Consider the following 18,352-nt stretch of genomic DNA (forward strand, 5'->3'; position numbering starts at 1 on the left):
CAATATGACACTGGAAATTCAAAGCAAGCAGTAACAAAGAGAAGAGGAGATAAAAAGGGATTTAATGCTCTCAGGACTGCCAACCCCCAAATTCCACTGCAAGCAAAAACTGCAGAGGATTGAACCCTGATGAGTCTGAATGCCGCTCCATTTGCGTACTTACATATTTTTGCTCCAAATGTTTATTTCTAAGCTACAGACACGGCTTTTCATCACTGCCAACAGCTTTAACCTTATAAATCCATCAGCTTTACCTTCCCGAAGAGCACATTCTTCCACAGACCGGTTCCTCCCACCCCTTCCCCTCTCACCGCTCACTGGTGCCGCCTCACATTCCTCATTCAATGGTCTCTGCCCACCATCAACAAACATCAGAAAAACACAACCAACAACCGACCTGTTTGCTCCCACATCAAAGAAAGTCTGGTAGGCAGCTTTGCAACTTCTTCTTTGGGGCTTTTTTTTTCTACGGAGAAGGACGGTAGGGAGAGGAAAAACAAGTCAAACCACTAGGACTAGGTAAAGTTTTTCCAGCTTTTTATTTTACAAAAATAACTTACAAATAGAGACAACTCTCAGAAGTAAGATCATTCATTCTGTGCATAAGGATACAGCCTTGTGAAGTACGGGCGTAGGAGTTCACAACTCTTACAATATTGTTAATTTTAACATGATGGTAACTATATTACAATACATACATTTCATGCTCCAGACACGTGGGTACAACCGCCACATAAAGCTGTGGTCGATAAAGTGTGCCAGCCAGCGAGGACGCAGGTACGAGATCATTTCCGTACTGCTATTTGTTGTCATCCTCTTACCTATCCTAGGTAAAACCAAATGGCATCCTAACACTCGGACTACAGCACTCCGGATACACTCATCAGCAATATACTTCAAATACATGATAAAAATATATTTAAATTTCAAATACAATTGTATAAGGTACACCAATAGCCAGAAAATAAAGTCTTGAGCTTTTAAATACAACACACTATATATATAACATATACAATGAGACGAGGGGGAATCTACACGTGGAAGGAACAAGCTTATCCTGAAAATGCATGTTATCTATAGTACACAATGGCTTTGTCTGCTAGGAAGTCATTTCCATTTGCATAGCATTGTCAAGAAGTCCAGACTGGGCTAGGAGGAGATCAAACAAAACACAGCAACAAAATGCTTCATTTTGGTACCACTTCCATTTTGCACCCAATTCTACTCTTAAATTACAGTTTGCTATTTCTCTTCTGTAGGCTGTAATTCATGCCCCGTTCATAACAAGCATGGGGAGAGGGGGGGAAAAAAAAAAGTCAGAGAGTCAAGGAGGGTTCTTTACGGAGCTGCAGTCATTTGGCATTTTGCTCCAGAGCAGAGTATTCTGCTTCCGACACTCTGGAAGCATCGATAAGCTTCGTGAGGCCAGTTTTGGCAGAGTACTTGAAAATAAAGGCTTTCATGAGCTCGTATCTGTAGTTGCGGTTAATGAAGCTGTACAGGATGGGGTTGACGCAGCAATGGACTAGAGAGAAACACTGGGTGATGTGAAGCGTGGCGTACAAGAAGTTCTCCATTTGACAGCTGAAGGGTATGAAATGAAGGCTATAGAAGATGTCAAGAAGGACAGTCGCGTGGTAGGGCAGCCAGCAGACAAGAAACACAACCACGTAGGAGAAAATGATCTTCCCGCTGCTCTTCCTCTCCTGGTCGCTGGAGGCTGAGATGGCCTTGGCGAGGAGGAAGTAGAAGAGGGCGATGACTGGGAACGGGATAAGAAAGCCCAGCACGACGGAGATGAGCTCCATGCCGATCAACCACTCTTTGAAGCTCTCCTCGGGATAGACGGGACGGCAATACGTTTCGTTGTTGGAGGAGACTGTCTTAAGGAAATAGGTGTCTGGGAGAGATGCGGAGAAGGCAAGAAGCCACACCAGGATGCAGATGCAGCGACGGACTATCTTCTGCTTGCGATTGCTGGAACTGGTGAAGTAGGCAACTGAGAGGTAGCGGTCCACGCTCATGCATGCCAGGAAGAAGATGCTGCCGTACAAGTTGATGGAAAATATCAGGTGAGTTATCTTGCACGTGATTTCTCCCATGTGCCACTGGTTATGCTGGACAAGGGAGACAACCCAGACGGGAAGGGTGATGACGACACACAGGTCGGCAACAGCTAAATTGAAGATGTAGAGGTGGGTTTCGTAGCCAGTCATTTTGGCTTGCAGATTGACCCACACCACGACGGAGTTGGCCACCAGCCCTATGACAAAGATAAAAATGCAGAAGAAGGACAGGGTGTAGAGCAGGGCGCTCTTGTTCAGTGTGCCCGGGCATGTTGTCGCGTCGACTGTGATGCAGTCGCTGTTGTTGCACATCCAGTTGATCTCCGTTAAGTTGGCCTTCTCCAGGAAATCAAGGATTGAAGTCAAATCAAGTGCACTCATGTTCGCTTGCTTCAGGGTTCGAGTGACCTACGGAACAAACAGGATTCAAAGAAAAGACCCAAGTTAGAGATATTTCTGCTGCCACCTTTGTAGCAAAAAGCGCACGCAAGACAGGCTGTTTTAGTGATGTCCTGCTCTCGCAGAGCACTTTCATTAAGGAGATCTGCAGAGTAAAAGAAACAGAACAGACCCATAACAAAACTCATCTAGTTGATGAAAGAGGAGCAACACAAGCTTTCTGTGTGATTTTTCCTTGCAGCTCGTGTCTGACATCATCAGGTTGGCTATCATCCCCGGGTGTGAAATCCGCAAAGTACACCGTGGCCAAATAAATGTCAGGCGACTGAATCTGTCTTCCCCAGCATAAATGATGATACTATCACTTTCAGCAGGGGAATCTTTAAGCTATTTTATCTGCACTCCCTCAAGCATAGTAGAATTGATCTGGCTGATACACGGTCCCGTAAAACATTTACCACTAGCTCTGGTAAGCATCTTGTCAAGCCCAGCTCCAGCTGCATTAAGCAGAACTGGGGAACTAAGGGGCTTTGTACCCTCATCCAATTTTAAATTTAAATCCGGCTCCATCCTCCCCCCTTCCCTTCAATTCTATTTTACAAAGCATCCCCTGTGTTTAACGATTATCACGTAGCTTGGGGAGTGGAGGGGGGGGGGAGGAGGAATCAGAGCTGAGTAGATCTGGTGGGCTTAAGTTTTCTTTTTAGAAGAGAGCTTTGATTTACAAAATACTCCCCCATCACAGCTGGCTCCACAACAACTGCTTCCTCCCCACCCTTTCTCTTTTCTAAATCTACTTTCTTGCCTCTTCAGCTCCTTCCCCCATTGGCAGGCAGCGGACAAAGCACGGGGCTACTTGTTCAGCTCCTTGCCAGCAGAAGGAAGGGCCCCAGCAGACCCGCACGACTCACACAAAATCCCAGCCCGGCTGCTAATTACCGTTGTGCTTTTGGGGCGGTGTAAAAGGCCTCCTGCCCCGCTGCGACCCTCCCACCCCGCAGGGCCAACACCACCACCCACAGCCTCTGTCCGCCTTGGCCCACGAGTGCTGTGCTTCAGGAGCAACAAGGCCTGTGCAAAGTTTGTACGAGGCTCGTACGAGGTTTGTACGAGACTTGCAGGCTGCACGGCAGCTGCATCTCTTCTGACACAGGGCCGTGACACCAACAGGCCTTCTACTTCGCAGCCTTTCCTTTCTCCCGGCTTAATTGTAACAAGTAGCTTTCTCTTAATCTGTTGTCTGGCCACCGAAACTGTTATTACAAGGCGGACAGCCTGAGCGAGCTGTCAAGGGATGCAGCGTGCAAGGAAGGGGTCTGTCAAGACAAGCATTCCTCACTCACTGCCCTCGTTAGCTGATATTTCAGCTTGTGTTTCTCCTTTCTCTCCCACTCCTTAAGATATAAAATCCTTTGGACACTTCAACATCCTGAACCACAGCCAGGAACCTTGTTCCTCACAGTTCCCCCAGCCCGTGCAATTAGATGTAAACTGTGTAACTCACAGCATCCTTCTGCTGTCTGCTCCCGCCCTGGAGCAAGGTTGCTTTGCACGAGCAAAGGGCTGGAACAAGCCAAGCCAAAGAAAGCACGGGGAGAAACAACTTACTCAGCCGCTTCTGTCCCTAAACGTCCTCGATCCCACAGCCTCACCTCCCTGAAGGGTCTTTGGGTGGGATGCAGATTTTGGTGAGGTTTACAGGGCTGCCTGCATTGCTGAAACTTGTAGGAAAACCTCAGCTACCCCCAGATGTCGTGCATGAAGGAGGCAGTGGAGCAAGGAAGAGTTTGGACGAGGTTTTGTGTTAAGCAACCTCTTCTTGTCCCTGCAGGGGACAGGCTGCTGGGCCGAGGAGCTCTGTGCTCCCCAAAAAGGGACCCTTCCCTCCCCTGTCTGTGTAACTGGCTCTCCCCAAAGCTCCCACCCTTCCTGCCCCACCACAGCGCAGGCCCTGCCAGAGACACAAACTAAGGAAGAGAAGGGAGATAAGGGGGAAGATTACAGGAGAGGATTCAAGGCACTATTGTCCCGGTTGAGGGGAGGCCGGTGGCACTAACAATGAGGAGGGCAAGCAGAGATCAAATCTCTCCACAAACAGGGCCCAAATTGGCCCCGTGAGGGGACCTAGCCTATTGCTGCAAACCTATACAGCCTTCCAGCCTTTCATCTTGCTGGCGTGCTGAAAGACGAGGTTGAGATCCAAACCACATTAACCGCTTATTTTGCTAGGGCCCCCTCCCTGTACCTTGTGTCAACACAGTCAAACCAGCTCAGAGCCCCGTGCAAGGACGAGGATGACACCTGTGATGCTCCCAAAGAACTGCAGCAAGAGAGCACTGTCCCATGGGGAGACCTGAGATCTCAGGTTATCCTCGTCCAACCTTCCCAAGTACTGTCTCTAACAAGACACACGAGGTAGCACTGGCTCCTGCAACCAAAAAACCCACAGAAAGCCAGGGAGCAAACCCACGGCCAGCATCACTGCTGTGGGAGACCAGCATCGGGGTTAATCCATGGGCAGAAATAAGTGGGATTTTGCACAGCAATTTCTGCTCATCCTGGGTTTAGGAGGATGGGTCAGAACAGAGCATCACCCCGGCAAACTTCAGGGGCCTGCCTCTGAGCAATCACTGCTCCCCCCTACAGCCAGTGGGGAGAAAAGGGATTCTCTACATGCATCTGCTCAAGTTCAGACACCAAGGAAAAATGTCTCGCTGGCTGAAGAGGGAGCTCAGACAGCAGCAGCTTTCTGACTTGGGACAGATGATGCCCCTGCTCTGTGTGGCCACAGGAGCTCCTGGCTGCTGCCCACCCTTCAGCTGCCCTTTGAAGCCCCAGCTCCAGGACAGGCAGTCCCATGAAAGTCCCCCTCATGTTCTCCACCACCTCCCCTCATCCCATGCATGCACACACCCCAGGCCTCCGAACCCGGAGAGAAGCACAGCAGCACCATCCACTAATCCCTGTACCTCAGAACCCCAAAGCAAATCCCCTGCCTAAAATACACCATGAAACTGTTGGCCCTGTGGTGCAGGACAGGGTCTCTCGTGGTGTTTTGCGGGCAGCAAGGAGAGCAGAGCAGGACAGACTCCAGCCTAACCCCTTAACACCCCACACAAATCGCATGGATGGGCAGGGGCACCTTCTGGGTCTAACATCACCTCCTCTAGCAAGAGGACCAGGCTTATTTCACACCCCAAGACCCCAACCCAAGCCAAACACCGGGATGTGGCTGTGACCACCCTCTGCTTCAGCACCAGGAGTAGCTCGGAGCAGGCTGCGTGTGTCAGCTCACCGGTGCCAAGAGAGAAAGGCAGCCAGAGCCAGCAGTCCCCGGTGAGAGGACAGCAGGAGCAGGGTGGCAGAAAACCCTAAAACCGGTGCTCGTCCCACGCTGGGGATGCTGCAAACAGCATTTAGCCCAAATCTCTGCCTGCCTGGTCCACGGCGTGCACGTGCATCCATCTGTCCTGCATGCCTATGTACTTTCGCATCCCCAGCACGGTAATAAAACCCGAAACCGATCCGGCCTCCCAGGCTGGGAGCCCCGGTGGGGAGGAGCTGGCTGGGTTGAGGGATTACGGCGCTCCCAGGCCCGTAATCCCGTAGTCCGGGATTAGCTGCAGCGCGCAGCCCCAGCCCTCATTCCCAGCCAGATTAGCAGGGAACGCGGCACGCAGCCGAAACGCAGCCACGTCGCGTCCCTATAAAAAAAAAAAAAAAAAAAAAAAAACATTTCCAGAGATCCCTGCGGACAGCACGACACCCTAAAAACCAGCGGACAAAGCCACGAAGCACCCCGCGACTCCTACCCTTCACCCCCAGCCCGGGAGCTGTCAGCAGCCCAGAGGGACACCAGCATCCCGCGGGGCGCCCAGCATCCCAGCTCGCTTACGGCTCCCAACCGACCCTTTGCCTGTTTCTGAGCGAAGCAGCCCCCCCTGCCTCACCCACAGCCCCCCAGACCCCGGTTCACCCCTTCTCGGCCGAGCCCCACCGCCCCAAAGGGCTGGGGGGTAGGCAGGGGCAGCCCGCCGCCCGCCCGCCATTACCTCAGCAGCCCGGCGCTGGCAGCGAGTGAGCGCCGCCCGCCGCCGCCCGGCCCTTATGGCGGCCATGGGGAACCGCCTCCAGAGGGCGGCCCAGCCCGGCCCCACCGCCCGCCCCCCGGTTTTGGGGCGGCAGGGTGGGCTGAGGGAGTTGTAGGGGGGTCGTTTGTGGAAGATAAGTTGTTAAATGAGTGGGGGAGCGCGGCCCCGTGTGGGGGTGTGAGGCGCACCCAGAGCCACGCGGGGCAGCCACAGCTGAGCCCACTGCTGCACCCCCGTTCCTGAAATGCAGAAGGGATTGTGACTCCCGGGCACAATTTTGTCCGTATTATCACTAAAACTGACAGGCTGGTCCATATCGCCTCTAAAAGTGACAGGCTGGTTTGGTGTTAGAAGCAGAGAGAGCCTCAGTCACCAAGTGACCAGCAACAGCGAAGGGGGGCAGTCGGCAGGAGGGTTTAGTTACAGAGGTTTTGTGTGTGTATGTTTGTGTTGTTGTTTTTTTTTTTTTCTCCCTGCCACTATAACAGAAGACTAGGCAAACTAAATACTAGACAAACTAAAGACTATGAAAACTAATGGCTAGAAAACCTAAAGACTAGGCATAACCAGACTAGGCAAAGCACGACAGCAAATTCTCACCTTACTCCCTCACCACAGGCAAGAAAAGGTAACGCCGAGGAAAGCTGAGGGATTGCAAGAGGCTTGCTAACTAAAACTGAAAATACTTTCCGTCGCATTCCTCCTCTGCAAAGGAAAGCCCTGCCTTGCGGGGAAGAGGAAGGGGTAGGTCTGTGTTCAGCTCCAGCAGGGTCAGTCTGTCTGTCTTTCCTGGGGAAGATGCGAGATCGTACAGCAATCTACCTGCCAACAAAACAGCCTGTCCCTGGAGCAACACCACGAATTGCACAACTGCTGAAGCCTGAAAGCAGTGCTGACAGCTCCAGAGGACCTGACGCACGCCTGTACCACCAGGCTGCTCCAAAAATGACAGATAACGCAGGGCAGGGGCTTGGCGTCCCACTGCTGGAGCACACACACGGCTCTGAGCCCAAGACACCCAGCCATTACTGAGAAACTCATGAGCTAACACGTTTTAACTGGCACGGCACTTTTTGGAAGTTACAGGGCATTTCAGCAACCTGAGAGCTTCGACACCACCAAAAGGACGTATTTTGTTTCCCTGGTGATGCTTAATCTTATTTCCACAGGCAATTAAAAGCTTGCCTTAAAACCTGTTGGAAAATCTGTGCTTAAAAACAGACCATGTATTTTTCCATGAAAGAAAGCACCTAGTTGAAGTTTTCAAACTTCAAGAGAGCCTGGGATGCAGCAAAATAAGGCATTTTATTCTGTGGCAGAAAGGATCCACTTTAAAAAGACTCCTAAAAGGACTCCTACTTGCCAGCAGAGCAGTCGTAGGTTTTAAAACCAGATTGCTTTTATAACTGCGCTTCATTTCGCAGCCAGCGATGCCTTATCCTGCCCTCATCAAGCAGCAGCGTCAATGGACGCATCAGATTTGCACCCCTGCAACTGAAGGCACAATTAGCTTCAGGTTTTCTGCCAGCAAAGAGAAGATTAAGCTGCGGGCATTACACCTCCTGCAGCTCCAAGGACGCACTGAAGCTTGCCCAGCACTCAGACCAGCTGGCAGCGCTGGTTCCTGCTCCGGCTTTAGGCAGGCTGAGCTGGGAGCAGAGCCCAGACTGCACAAGCTCAGCCCCATGCTACCCATACTGAGATTTTAGGTGTCAGGGAAGGAGGAGAGCAGAGGGATGAGCCTCTCACTGTCCCGCTGATAGAGCAGGTGAGATGAGATGTACCTCGTTCCCCTCCCTGACCGTCACTCTCCCCGGATGAGGATAGTTACGTCCTCCGAACTTCACAGCTGTCAGTGAGCAAAGCATTTCGGCATCTGCTTAAACACTGAGTGCTCGCTGAAGTCTGTGAATGTTGGCGGAATTGAAGTATGATGAGTTCAGACAACGACAGGCTTATGGTTAAAAATAAGCATGTACTGAAGCACTTGGCTAAATCGGGCTCCGAAAATCCTAAGCAAAAAAAAAAAAAAAAGTATTCTAGCAGAAGTCCAGAGTCACTTGGACAAAAAAGCAAGCGGAGTGGTTTTTCCTTACTTGGTGTGCCAGAAAATAACAGCAAGTACTGCAGCCTCTCCAAAAATACCATCCAGTTTCTGCAACCCCAAAGCTGCTTGGCTGCTTGCTGTCCAAGAGTTGCAGGCAACCTCCTCTCTTGCATTTGGTGAGAGCAGAGCCCTCGCTGCCCCCGCTCCGCTTTCCAGGTTCCTCCCTCCAGCTATCTTTTTACAGAGAACACGTTCCACACGCAGGAGGGACGAGCCCATTCCCTTTCCGTTATGAAAGCCAGATTTTGCTCCGCGTTCAGGGATGAAATGCTTGAGCAGTAAGGAAAACAACACGGTCTCAAAAAACCACACAATGCGAAACCATCCCCCTGCAACACAGCAAGCAGAGCTGCGGAGAAGCTGGACGCCCCGGATAAGATCAGCACAGGGTTGATGCCACCTGCTTGGTGAGATTAGTTCATATCTGCTGCTATTAGGCTGCTGTTAGAGCTGCTCCAACGAGGGGCCCCAAGAGATGTGATCTCTGAGACAGTCCAGCGACCAGAAACTGCTTGTACAGACACAGCTGGGCAGGCAAGATGAGTTCTTATGAGCCCAAATTTGCCTCTCTCCTGGGCTGTGGATTGGGTACAGGGCAGCACTCTGCCAATAAACACGTGCAGCAATTGATCTGTAGTTTGGCACCAATGGTTCCTCAGCCCAGACTGCAGGTGATGTAGACAAACCATAAAGCCTACTGAATCCTGAACATCAGGCGACTGCTCGACAAAGAGAGCAGCCCCAGCCTCCAGCTCCAGGGCTGCGCTTTCGGGGTTGAAAAGTGACCTGTGCTACCAGGCTGCCGGGCTGCAACCCCACACACTCATTGCAGCCCATCACTCATTAAAAATTAAAAACGAGTTGTTTCCAGATGCTGAGGAAAGGGGCAAGCTCTTCACAGAAGAGTCTGTGGTGATGTGCCAAAAAAGGACCGTTCACCTTCACAGGATGCTGGATTCATCTCACTGCACATTTCTTGGGGGTCTCCCACCATGACCCTCTGCTACGTGGGGTCCACGGGCAGCACGACATGGGGCCCAGCATAAAGGCAAGGCTCCAGTGTGTCCGTACCACAGATAAACACACGTGAGGGTGAGCTCTGACCCGCGGAGATAGGTAGGGCAGGAGGGATGGACAGCGAAGACAGTGTTAGCTCTGTTAGGGAAAAGGCAAGGAAAATGCAGCTGAATAACATGACTCAGGGTATTTGGCTCAACATGGTTCTGAAAGCCAGATTACTACTGTGTTTAGCTGCCTGTCCAATAGCATCATCTTTTTTTTTATTATTATTTTTCCCCCAAAAGCACAGATTTTTAATGCTTGTATTAAAAGAGGTGGGGGAAAAGAACAGAGAATCAGGAATTTCTCACAGTCCCTGCAGCCTCTCCCTGCTGCCACTGGGAACAAGGGCTGAATGCCTCCTCTCTTTCTCTTAAGGCTTCCTTTTCCAACTGGGAGTCAGATGGAAGCTAACACCCAGCCCTGCCTACTTAAGTCAACAGATAAATGAAAAAGAAAATGCAAGTTGGCAGCTTCAACTGCTAGAAAGAGTTGGGGGGGGGAGCCAATAAGGCAAAGGGCATTTTTGTGTTGGGAGGGGTAGCATTTCAATAGCACATCAAACACCAAAAAGGGACAAAGAGAAACATTTCTCCACTGCACATGAGAGGATCAGCAAGGCAGGAGCAGCATCGCTGAGCGTGTGCGCGAGAGGGTGTCCAAAGGCAGCAGCATCACGCACAGGCGGGGAACAACGTGCTGGCCAGCACCGCGACCGCCGGCCAGGAGTGCAAACACCCACGTTGAGATGACAGAGCCAGGGAGAGCCCGAACACACAGATGCCTGCAGGAAATCAGGCTGTGATCCATGAAGTGCACAGAGGTAAAAGAGCTTCCTGCAGTCCTGGGAGTCGGTGCCAGTAGGCTGCTGGATGGAAATGCAGCGCTCATTTCCTCCCTCCTCTCAGACAGCTAGTTCTCTGTCCTCTGCTGGTCACGTTCCTCGCTGTATAAACTGGATGATGGGTGGAGGAAAAGACACTGCGCTGACAAAAGGAATAAATAGATGACTACATCAGGAGTCACCTCTGAAATCGCCGGGCAGAAAGGAAACAAGCAGCGAGTGCCCAGCAGGCAAGGCAGTGATTGTGGTACTGCCCGGTTTCACTTCCCCTACAGCAGAAAACAATCGAGCCATTTAACACCAAACCATGCCTAAAGCAGCCCTCAGCAGTCGCCAGGAAAGCCACAGGTCTCCTGTCCAACTCTGACCTTTCTGGTTTGGAAGAAATGCAAGAGGAGGAAAGGGGAAGAGAGCAAGGAGAAACGCACTCCCAACTGCTGCAGCACAGGCAGGTGCTGGTTGTGCTTGAAACAGCACGGGGAAAGACACTTTTACCCTTACACACCTCCAGGGACACCAAAGTCCTTCTCCACTGATGGATGGAGCGATCCAGGGGTGCCCCAAACTGGAGAAACCTCCAGAACAGAGCCTGGGAGGCTGGGGAAGCCACCTCAAGACACATGCTGGTGGTGCTGGGTGGGACACCCAGTGTGCCCCAGGACGCTGTACTCATGCTTGTCAATGCGCTGCGTTGCCTTGTTTTATAGCTACAGGAACTGTGGCACAAAGAAGTCAACCTCCTAAAAGCAGAGAGAGAGAGACGTGCAGGCAGGGTTGTGGAGATGACCACAAGCTGTCCTAGGATGAGGCTCCTACTCCAGCTTCCCTTGCTGTGGCCTTAAACCACAAAACCAAGCGCTTGGCGAAATCGCAGCGTGGGACTTTTCCTCCTCCATAGCATTCACCCTTTAGATTGAAGGTTCCTGAGATTTCTTCACAGAGAGACCCTTGTGGGCTGGTTTCCCTCTACACTGTAGCTCCAAAGCTGTATTTTTGACTTCTCCACTGCAACAATAAGGAGAGAATTTAAGAGTACAATTTTAGAGAAAGCAAGCTGGGCTCCTTGGGGTGTCGCAGGGCTCCGGCATTAGAGGTTTCAAGGCCCATACACCAAAAGGCCTGTGACAGCCTGCAGGCTGGTGTTTTCCAGGCTGAAAGGATGCTGCCTTCAGCATTTACCTCCTGACAAGTGATGGTGAACAGCGCTGACTCAGAGAGACAATACAAAGCACGCAGTGCCTCACATGTGTCTCAATCAGCGGGGCCACCCAGGACTTGAGCTGCTCTTTGTCTTTCTCCTCCGAAGACACAGCATGAGAAAGGTTAATGCCCCCGTCCAGCCTTTCTGTCGATCCCAGCAGGATTTGCAGCCGTTGATCCCGGGAAGTTTGCTGAAAGCCAAGCACAGGTAGGGCACGCATCCCTGCGGGATCTGCCAAGGGAAGGGCCAGCTGAGCAATCAATTTACCATTTTCAAGGCGCAGAGGGCTTTCAAGAGAAATCGATTGGCGGCGTGACTAGGAATATTGCCCACGTAGCTAATAATTACCTAAGCTGGCTCTCTCCTTCACAGCTCATTTCTGCCTTGCTCTTCTTTGACTAAATGGAAGTGTTACCTATGGATGTTATTTGTGGCTTCATAACCTCCTGTCATCGGCATTAGTGCAATTTATTTGAAAATGTGACAGAGCGTGACCATGAGTTAGATCAAATAGGACTCTGAGCAAGAAACCCTGCCTGGAGCAGTAAAGCAGCTAGCAACAAAGATTTTCAGAGGCATTGGTTTTTATATGAACACTATTCAAAACTTCTCTCTCCACATAGCTCTGCCTCAGACCAGCACCATGACATGCATGAATCAAGGGTAGATTCTGACAGAAGTTGCGTTTTCTGGTACAGAAAGCTGGGTTTAACTTTGTGCCAGCAACAAGCGTTACATGTGGCAGAGCAGGAGCAGAGAGGGAAGAAAGGATCTGAATTGGGATGATGGAGTCCCCCTGCCTTCGCTGACTTCCTTGGGAAAAAGCCCTTCTAGGTGTAAAGTGACTAAACACTACACGCCGGTAAGAAATAAAAAAAATCATTAAATCATAAATCTTTTGGAAAGGGGATCTACTGGGGAGATTATATTCACTTTTCATGGACATATTAATTCAACAGTGGCATATCATATTGTTCTCTGTGGGGAGAAAAGACACATTGTTTTAAAGCATGATATTTAGAGCAGTCCTTTAGGAAGGAAAGCAAATATAATCTTGGCAAGGAAAACTGACTACATGAGCACTGAATAAGGGACATTAAAAGCAGAGCCCAAGTCCCAGCTGCCGAAAGTCAGCATAGCTTGACTGGAGTTACTGGAGCTAAGCCTGTGCATGGGAGCTGAGAATGAAGGTCACCCCGATTTAGCCACAGCTCCTTGGAAATGTTAAGTAAACGAACACAAAGGGCAATTTTTTACTCGGCCCATTGTGAACACTGTCTAGCCTGCTTGCAAACACCAATGGCAAACGTTACAGATGTGTTCTCTACAGGTTTGACATTTCTTGGTTCAGAATTACCTGGCAGACTCCTTCAGGGCTCTGATCACTTCTAGGCTCAGCACTAGAAACAGCCAAGCCCCCAGTGCAGACAGATGCTAAAGATCTGGGTAGAAATTTGGGTAGAACTGACAATTGATGCAACCAGCTGCAAAACATGGGCTCACCAAAGCCCTTCTTCAGCTGCTGCCTGGTCCAGATACCCTACGTGCTGTCTCTCTGTTCTCCGGGAATCCCAGGATGGCACATGGCCAGAAGAGTCTGCATCAGACTGATACCCATCTCCTGCCTAAATCACAATCAGATAGAGGCTGATTAACACCCCCCTCCCCTGAGGGACCACATCTGGCAGACATTTGAGGAGCACCCTGCACACAGCACATGGAAGAAGCCTCCTCACGACAGGCAGCTTCCAAACAATGAGGCATCTCTGCCGTAGAAGTGGTAGTAGAGACTTTACATCTAAGAGCACACTGGCAGCAAAGTGTTGAGAGAGTGGGAGATGCAGAGGTGGGCTGGTCTCGCAGCCTCTTTTCACAGCTATGGTTACACTCCTCCATGCACCCCCAGCCTCTCTCCTGACCCCACAAAACAGTACCAGGCACTTCATTTAATCAAAAACTTTGGGGAAAGTTCTCAACAAAGCTCCTCCCTGTAATTTTTTTTACCCTTTAACAGTAATAAATTCTCCAGCAATTCTTGTAAGAAGCTGGGGATGCATCCTAGAGAACTCCCTGTGGGAACCACAGAGGTCCAGAGATGGTGTTCCTTTCCCCTGGCTAGGTTAGCCCAGGTGTAACTGCTTGCCTTAACCAAGAAGTGAAGCTTCACTCACAGCGATCTCTAACCCACCTCCTTCTATTTCCAAGACTGGCTTCCTTGGAAGAGAAGCTCAGAGCAACTTCACACAGCACCATCAGCACAAGTCCAATCACCCCAAAGAGGTTCAGCATTGTTCTACTGCGCTACTGCTCTCGTAACAGCTATGGGAAGAACTTCAACTTACATACGAGTTACCATACAGCATCTGTTCATGACCACGTCCTTTCTCTGTGATAACTCGCTATCCAAAGTAGCTTATTCCAGAGAAACAAGGGTAGAAGATAGCTAAGTCTTACCGCTCAAAATAACAATGCCTGTTGAACAGCTCTTGCAAATACTGCAACTCACGCGAGTTTTAACCAGCTCAAGCACAAGCAACTCAACTTGGCCCATCAGAGAAGTCTGAAGATGGGGTTTGCTTATCACCCAAAATGCACGGGACTCTTTGCACCAATAGAAGCACACACATGCAGACTGGACTTGGACTCTCACTTTTTCCTTTTGCCAACCCAGCTGCCTCAGTAAAAACTTTCCCATCCATCCCAGTGAGGTGTGAAATTTGAAGCACCATTGCTCCCACCAACAAAAGTGCACACAAGGCTGTTCCTAGGTAATTAAACGAACAGATTAAATTAAAAGGGCTAATGCAACGTTAACCATGAACAGTCAAAACAACAAAGTCAGTGCACACAGACCACAAAGATTCTTAATGCAACATTAAGTCAGTTTTATGTTATTTATGTTTGCCATAAATGTATTTAACTACCTGCTTGAGATGAAAAACACTAACAAGGCAGCATTTTCATCCATACCTGGGCCAGGTTCCCAGCTGAGACAAGCAGTTTATACCACCCAAACATTTGGGCAATTTTTTTGTTTCTGTAGAAACTCTTGTTGCTTGGATCTTTAATGTTGGCTTTAGGTGCAAGTCACACTGGCAGCTGGTCATGGCCCAATGCCTTAGGAAGCCAGAGAGGTCTTAGACTACTCCAGAGCTCAAATTATCCAATGTGAGCACAAGAAGGAAGTGGTCTGCGCTTTAGCTTCTGTCCAGGGCCCCTGGAAAGTTAATCCTATCCGATTACACTCTTTTTTTTTTTCTTTTTTTTTTTTTTTTCCACAGAAGAAATAAACAGTCTTTTGTGCTAAACATAAGGCTGCCTTCTTTTGAAGGAAGATTTATCATCCAGGATAAATTTATGAGTTCATTCCATTTTTTGTTACAGCTCTTCAAAGCGGTGTTTTTACTTTATGATGCAGTATCGCTTGGTTCTGCCTGTGTGCTAAAGAGTCCCCAGAAGAGATGCCACTCTTCCTTCTCTTTAAAAATATTTAACAAAAAAGAAAAGCATGAATGCAGATCAATTCATCAGTTGTTTAAAGCCTGCACACCACATTCCACGCATGCATGTTAGAGCCATGCAAACACACGTGTAAGGAGCTGGGAGTGGTCTCCTTTCAGGCAGCAAGCACCAGGAATGCAATCGATGACACTGTTCTATGAAGAGTAGTTACCAGTGGATGACAAAATCTGTTCCGAAATGCCCCATGAGAGGTCCCAGCTCTGAAATATGAAGGATGGGTTGCTTGCCTTCCCCACACCAACAGGGACTCTGTTGTACTGAACTGAAACCTTGAACTCATTACAATGTCACTCTGTCTTCGGATCCGATATCCTGTGGGGGAATCTTCTGGGAATGTATTTTGGTTCAGACTTGGGTCAAGGAGAGTTGACTTGACCTTAAAATAAATCCAGGCAATCTCGAGCTGAAGAGCTATTGACTACTGTTTGCAATACAATAAAGTAAGGAGATCAAACTCAGTTGAAACCCAGGGTTAACATAAATCCAAGGAGAAAGGGGAACAAGAATATTCATTCACTAACATGACAAAGGGGACATTTTTTTGCATTGGCAGAATACAGAACAGGGACTGAAAGTGCTTCCCAGGCAGCATTTTTAGTCTCACATATGGTAAGTGCTGTTTAGCTGGGCTGATATCTTCAACAGACTGGCAGTAAGATAAGAGGTACACAACTGTACATGTGTGTGAAAAGGTTTTGTTGGCTTTTTTTTTTTTTTACGTCACTAGATGGAGTTCCTCTGTATGCACACAGGGCAGCTTTTGTGAGAGGTATTTTATATGGATCCCCAAGGAAAGATCTCAGCGGACAGGCTCTGAGCACTATTGTGTGCACGTGTGCGTAATAACTCGCAGTAACTTTTGCTTTACGGTCCAGGAGAAACTCTCATTGTACTCACTGCAAGTCCAAGGTGAAATCCTGCCCCAGCTAAGGGGAGTTGCATCATTAACTTCACTGAAGCTAGCATTTCTCCTCTTCCAGAATATCTTTTATATTTGTTGGATAAAGCTGTTTTTTAACCAGGTGATGCTTCCCAGGTCTGCATTGCAGGGATCCTGTGAGATGTTTCCTATCCACACAGTAGCGTATCCTCAGAGAGAAGTGGCACATTCCCCACAGGCCCTTAAAGCCCATCTCGTTCCATAGGCAGGGATGCCACCCACCAGATCAGGTTGGCCAAGGCCCCATCTAGCCTGGCCTTCAACACCTCCAGGGATGGGGCACCCAGAACTTCTCTGGGCAGCCTGGAACAGGACCTCACCACCCTTACAGTGAAGAATTTCTTCCTAATGTTTAATCTAAATCTATCCCCTTTTAGTCTAAGACCATTCCCCTTTGTCCTATCATTTTCTACCTAAGAGTCCTTCTCCATCCTTTGTATAAGACACATTTAAGGCCACAATGAGGTCTCCCCAGAGCCTTCTCTTCTCCAGGCTGAACATCCCCAGCTCTCTCAGCCTTTCTTCATACGAGAGGTGCTCCAGCACCTTACTATCTTTGTGGCCCTCCTCTGGACTCGCTCTAACAGGTCCATATCTTTCTTGTGCTGAACATCCTTGAACATCACCTTCTTTTGTGCCTGTGAAGTGTCCTCAGAGCTATGGCCTGCTTGAGTTTGCATGCATTTCCAACCTAGAACAGCTGGCTCATCTCAGGGTAAGGAAGAACAGCATAGTTTAGTCTTTCTGCTGGCATTCATTATCCACCCCATTTTGCAACAAGGATCTGGTCAAATCCCTCTAGTCTCTCCAGTCTATTTCCACCATCCCTTTCTCCTGAGCACACAGAGAGACAGACACCTTCTTCTACGCATCGCCAGGGGAGAAGCAGAGCAGCTGAGCTCATTGCAGCACAGGGGCACACAGGGCTGTGCCCAGGAACACCAGCAGCACGGACATGGTAGGAATTAATTCACCCAGGATACATCAATGCATGTGAGAGTGACCAGGATAGCAGCTCACAGGAGATGAAGCTGATCTCTGCGCCAAGACACGAGCATCACATCCCCCATCTGAGTGCAACTATTTCTAAACACAGCCCAGGGAAAGCTGCATTTTTTTATTTCACTAAAGCCCGTTTTATTAACTAACTTGCACTCTAATGTAGATGATCCCATTGTTTAAAGAGTAAATTATACTGCTTCTTCCCATCTCCCTCTGGGATTGCATGATTCCTGGTCAGGCTGTATAATGTTTGATCTAAGAATGTATAAATTCATCTAAACAAAGCTGCAATAAAAAGTCAAGGCTTCAAACTCTATAAGACAAAAAAAAAAAAAGTGTGTTTGACAAAGTAACACAGAGTCTAGGAATCTTTCAGATGAAATAAAGTATTTTAAGAGGGACTTAATATTCAAACTCAGCATTTCACATCTGCACACTTCAAAGCTGTCAGGAACCTCACCCCTGACTCAGGTGAAATCTCCAAAAACTGGGATTCTTTCACCAGCGTGCGAAAATTAACACTTTCAATTGCAATTAGCGGTATGACAGCTCTGCTCACGCTTGGCTCCAAAAACAAGCTGCACATGAATATTCACGGCCAACCAACGCCATTTAGCAGTAGCTTTCTGGTAAGGAGCTGCCCTCCAGATCAGACTGAGAGAAGAAAGGGACGGATCAGCCTCCCTGGAGTATCTTTACAGCAAGTGCACAGCCACTGGTCACTTCCCAGTCACTGGAGGATTAGAGCTCACCTGAACTCCAGTGGGGACAGCTCTGCTGGAGCAGGTCTAGGGGTTACAGACATGGAGTGCAAGTGTTTTCTAATGGACATAGACATCTTTCCTTCTGAAAAATATCCATCATCACGCCAGCTCTGCTTCTCAACCACTGTCTTGCCCAAGACATACACCTGTAGGATGAACGTAACCCTCCCTTTTTAAAATTCAGCTCCCCCTAGAATGGCAACAACACAAAGAAAAGTGGTTTTGTAGATTTTCCACCCATCATTAGAGGTCACAGCAAGTCAGGGAACCTGCACGGTCTTTTAGCTGCTGCCTGCCCCTTCTCTGCTCAGGTACACAGTGCAAGGCAGTCAGAGTATCTGAGCATTTTCTGCATGG

General features: G+C 49.2%; 1 protein-coding gene across 1 annotated transcript; it reads right to left on the bottom strand.

Moving 5' to 3' along the window:
• Positions 1-520: 520 nt before the first annotated feature.
• ACKR3 (atypical chemokine receptor 3) lies at positions 521-6,542 on the bottom strand. Its single transcript, XM_032190576.1, has 2 exons — positions 6,518-6,542; positions 521-2,474 (listed from the first exon to the last, which is right to left on the bottom strand). The coding sequence occupies exon 2, from the start codon at positions 2,445-2,447 to the stop codon at positions 1,353-1,355; it is 1,095 nt and encodes a 364-aa protein (XP_032046467.1). The 5' UTR covers positions 2,448-2,474; positions 6,518-6,542; the 3' UTR covers positions 521-1,352.
• Positions 6,543-18,352: the final 11,810 nt, after the last annotated feature.

The sequence above is a fragment of the Aythya fuligula genome, chromosome 6 (genome assembly GCF_009819795.1).
Source record: "Aythya fuligula isolate bAytFul2 chromosome 6, bAytFul2.pri, whole genome shotgun sequence".
NCBI classification, from domain to species: domain Eukaryota; kingdom Metazoa; phylum Chordata; class Aves; order Anseriformes; family Anatidae; genus Aythya; species Aythya fuligula.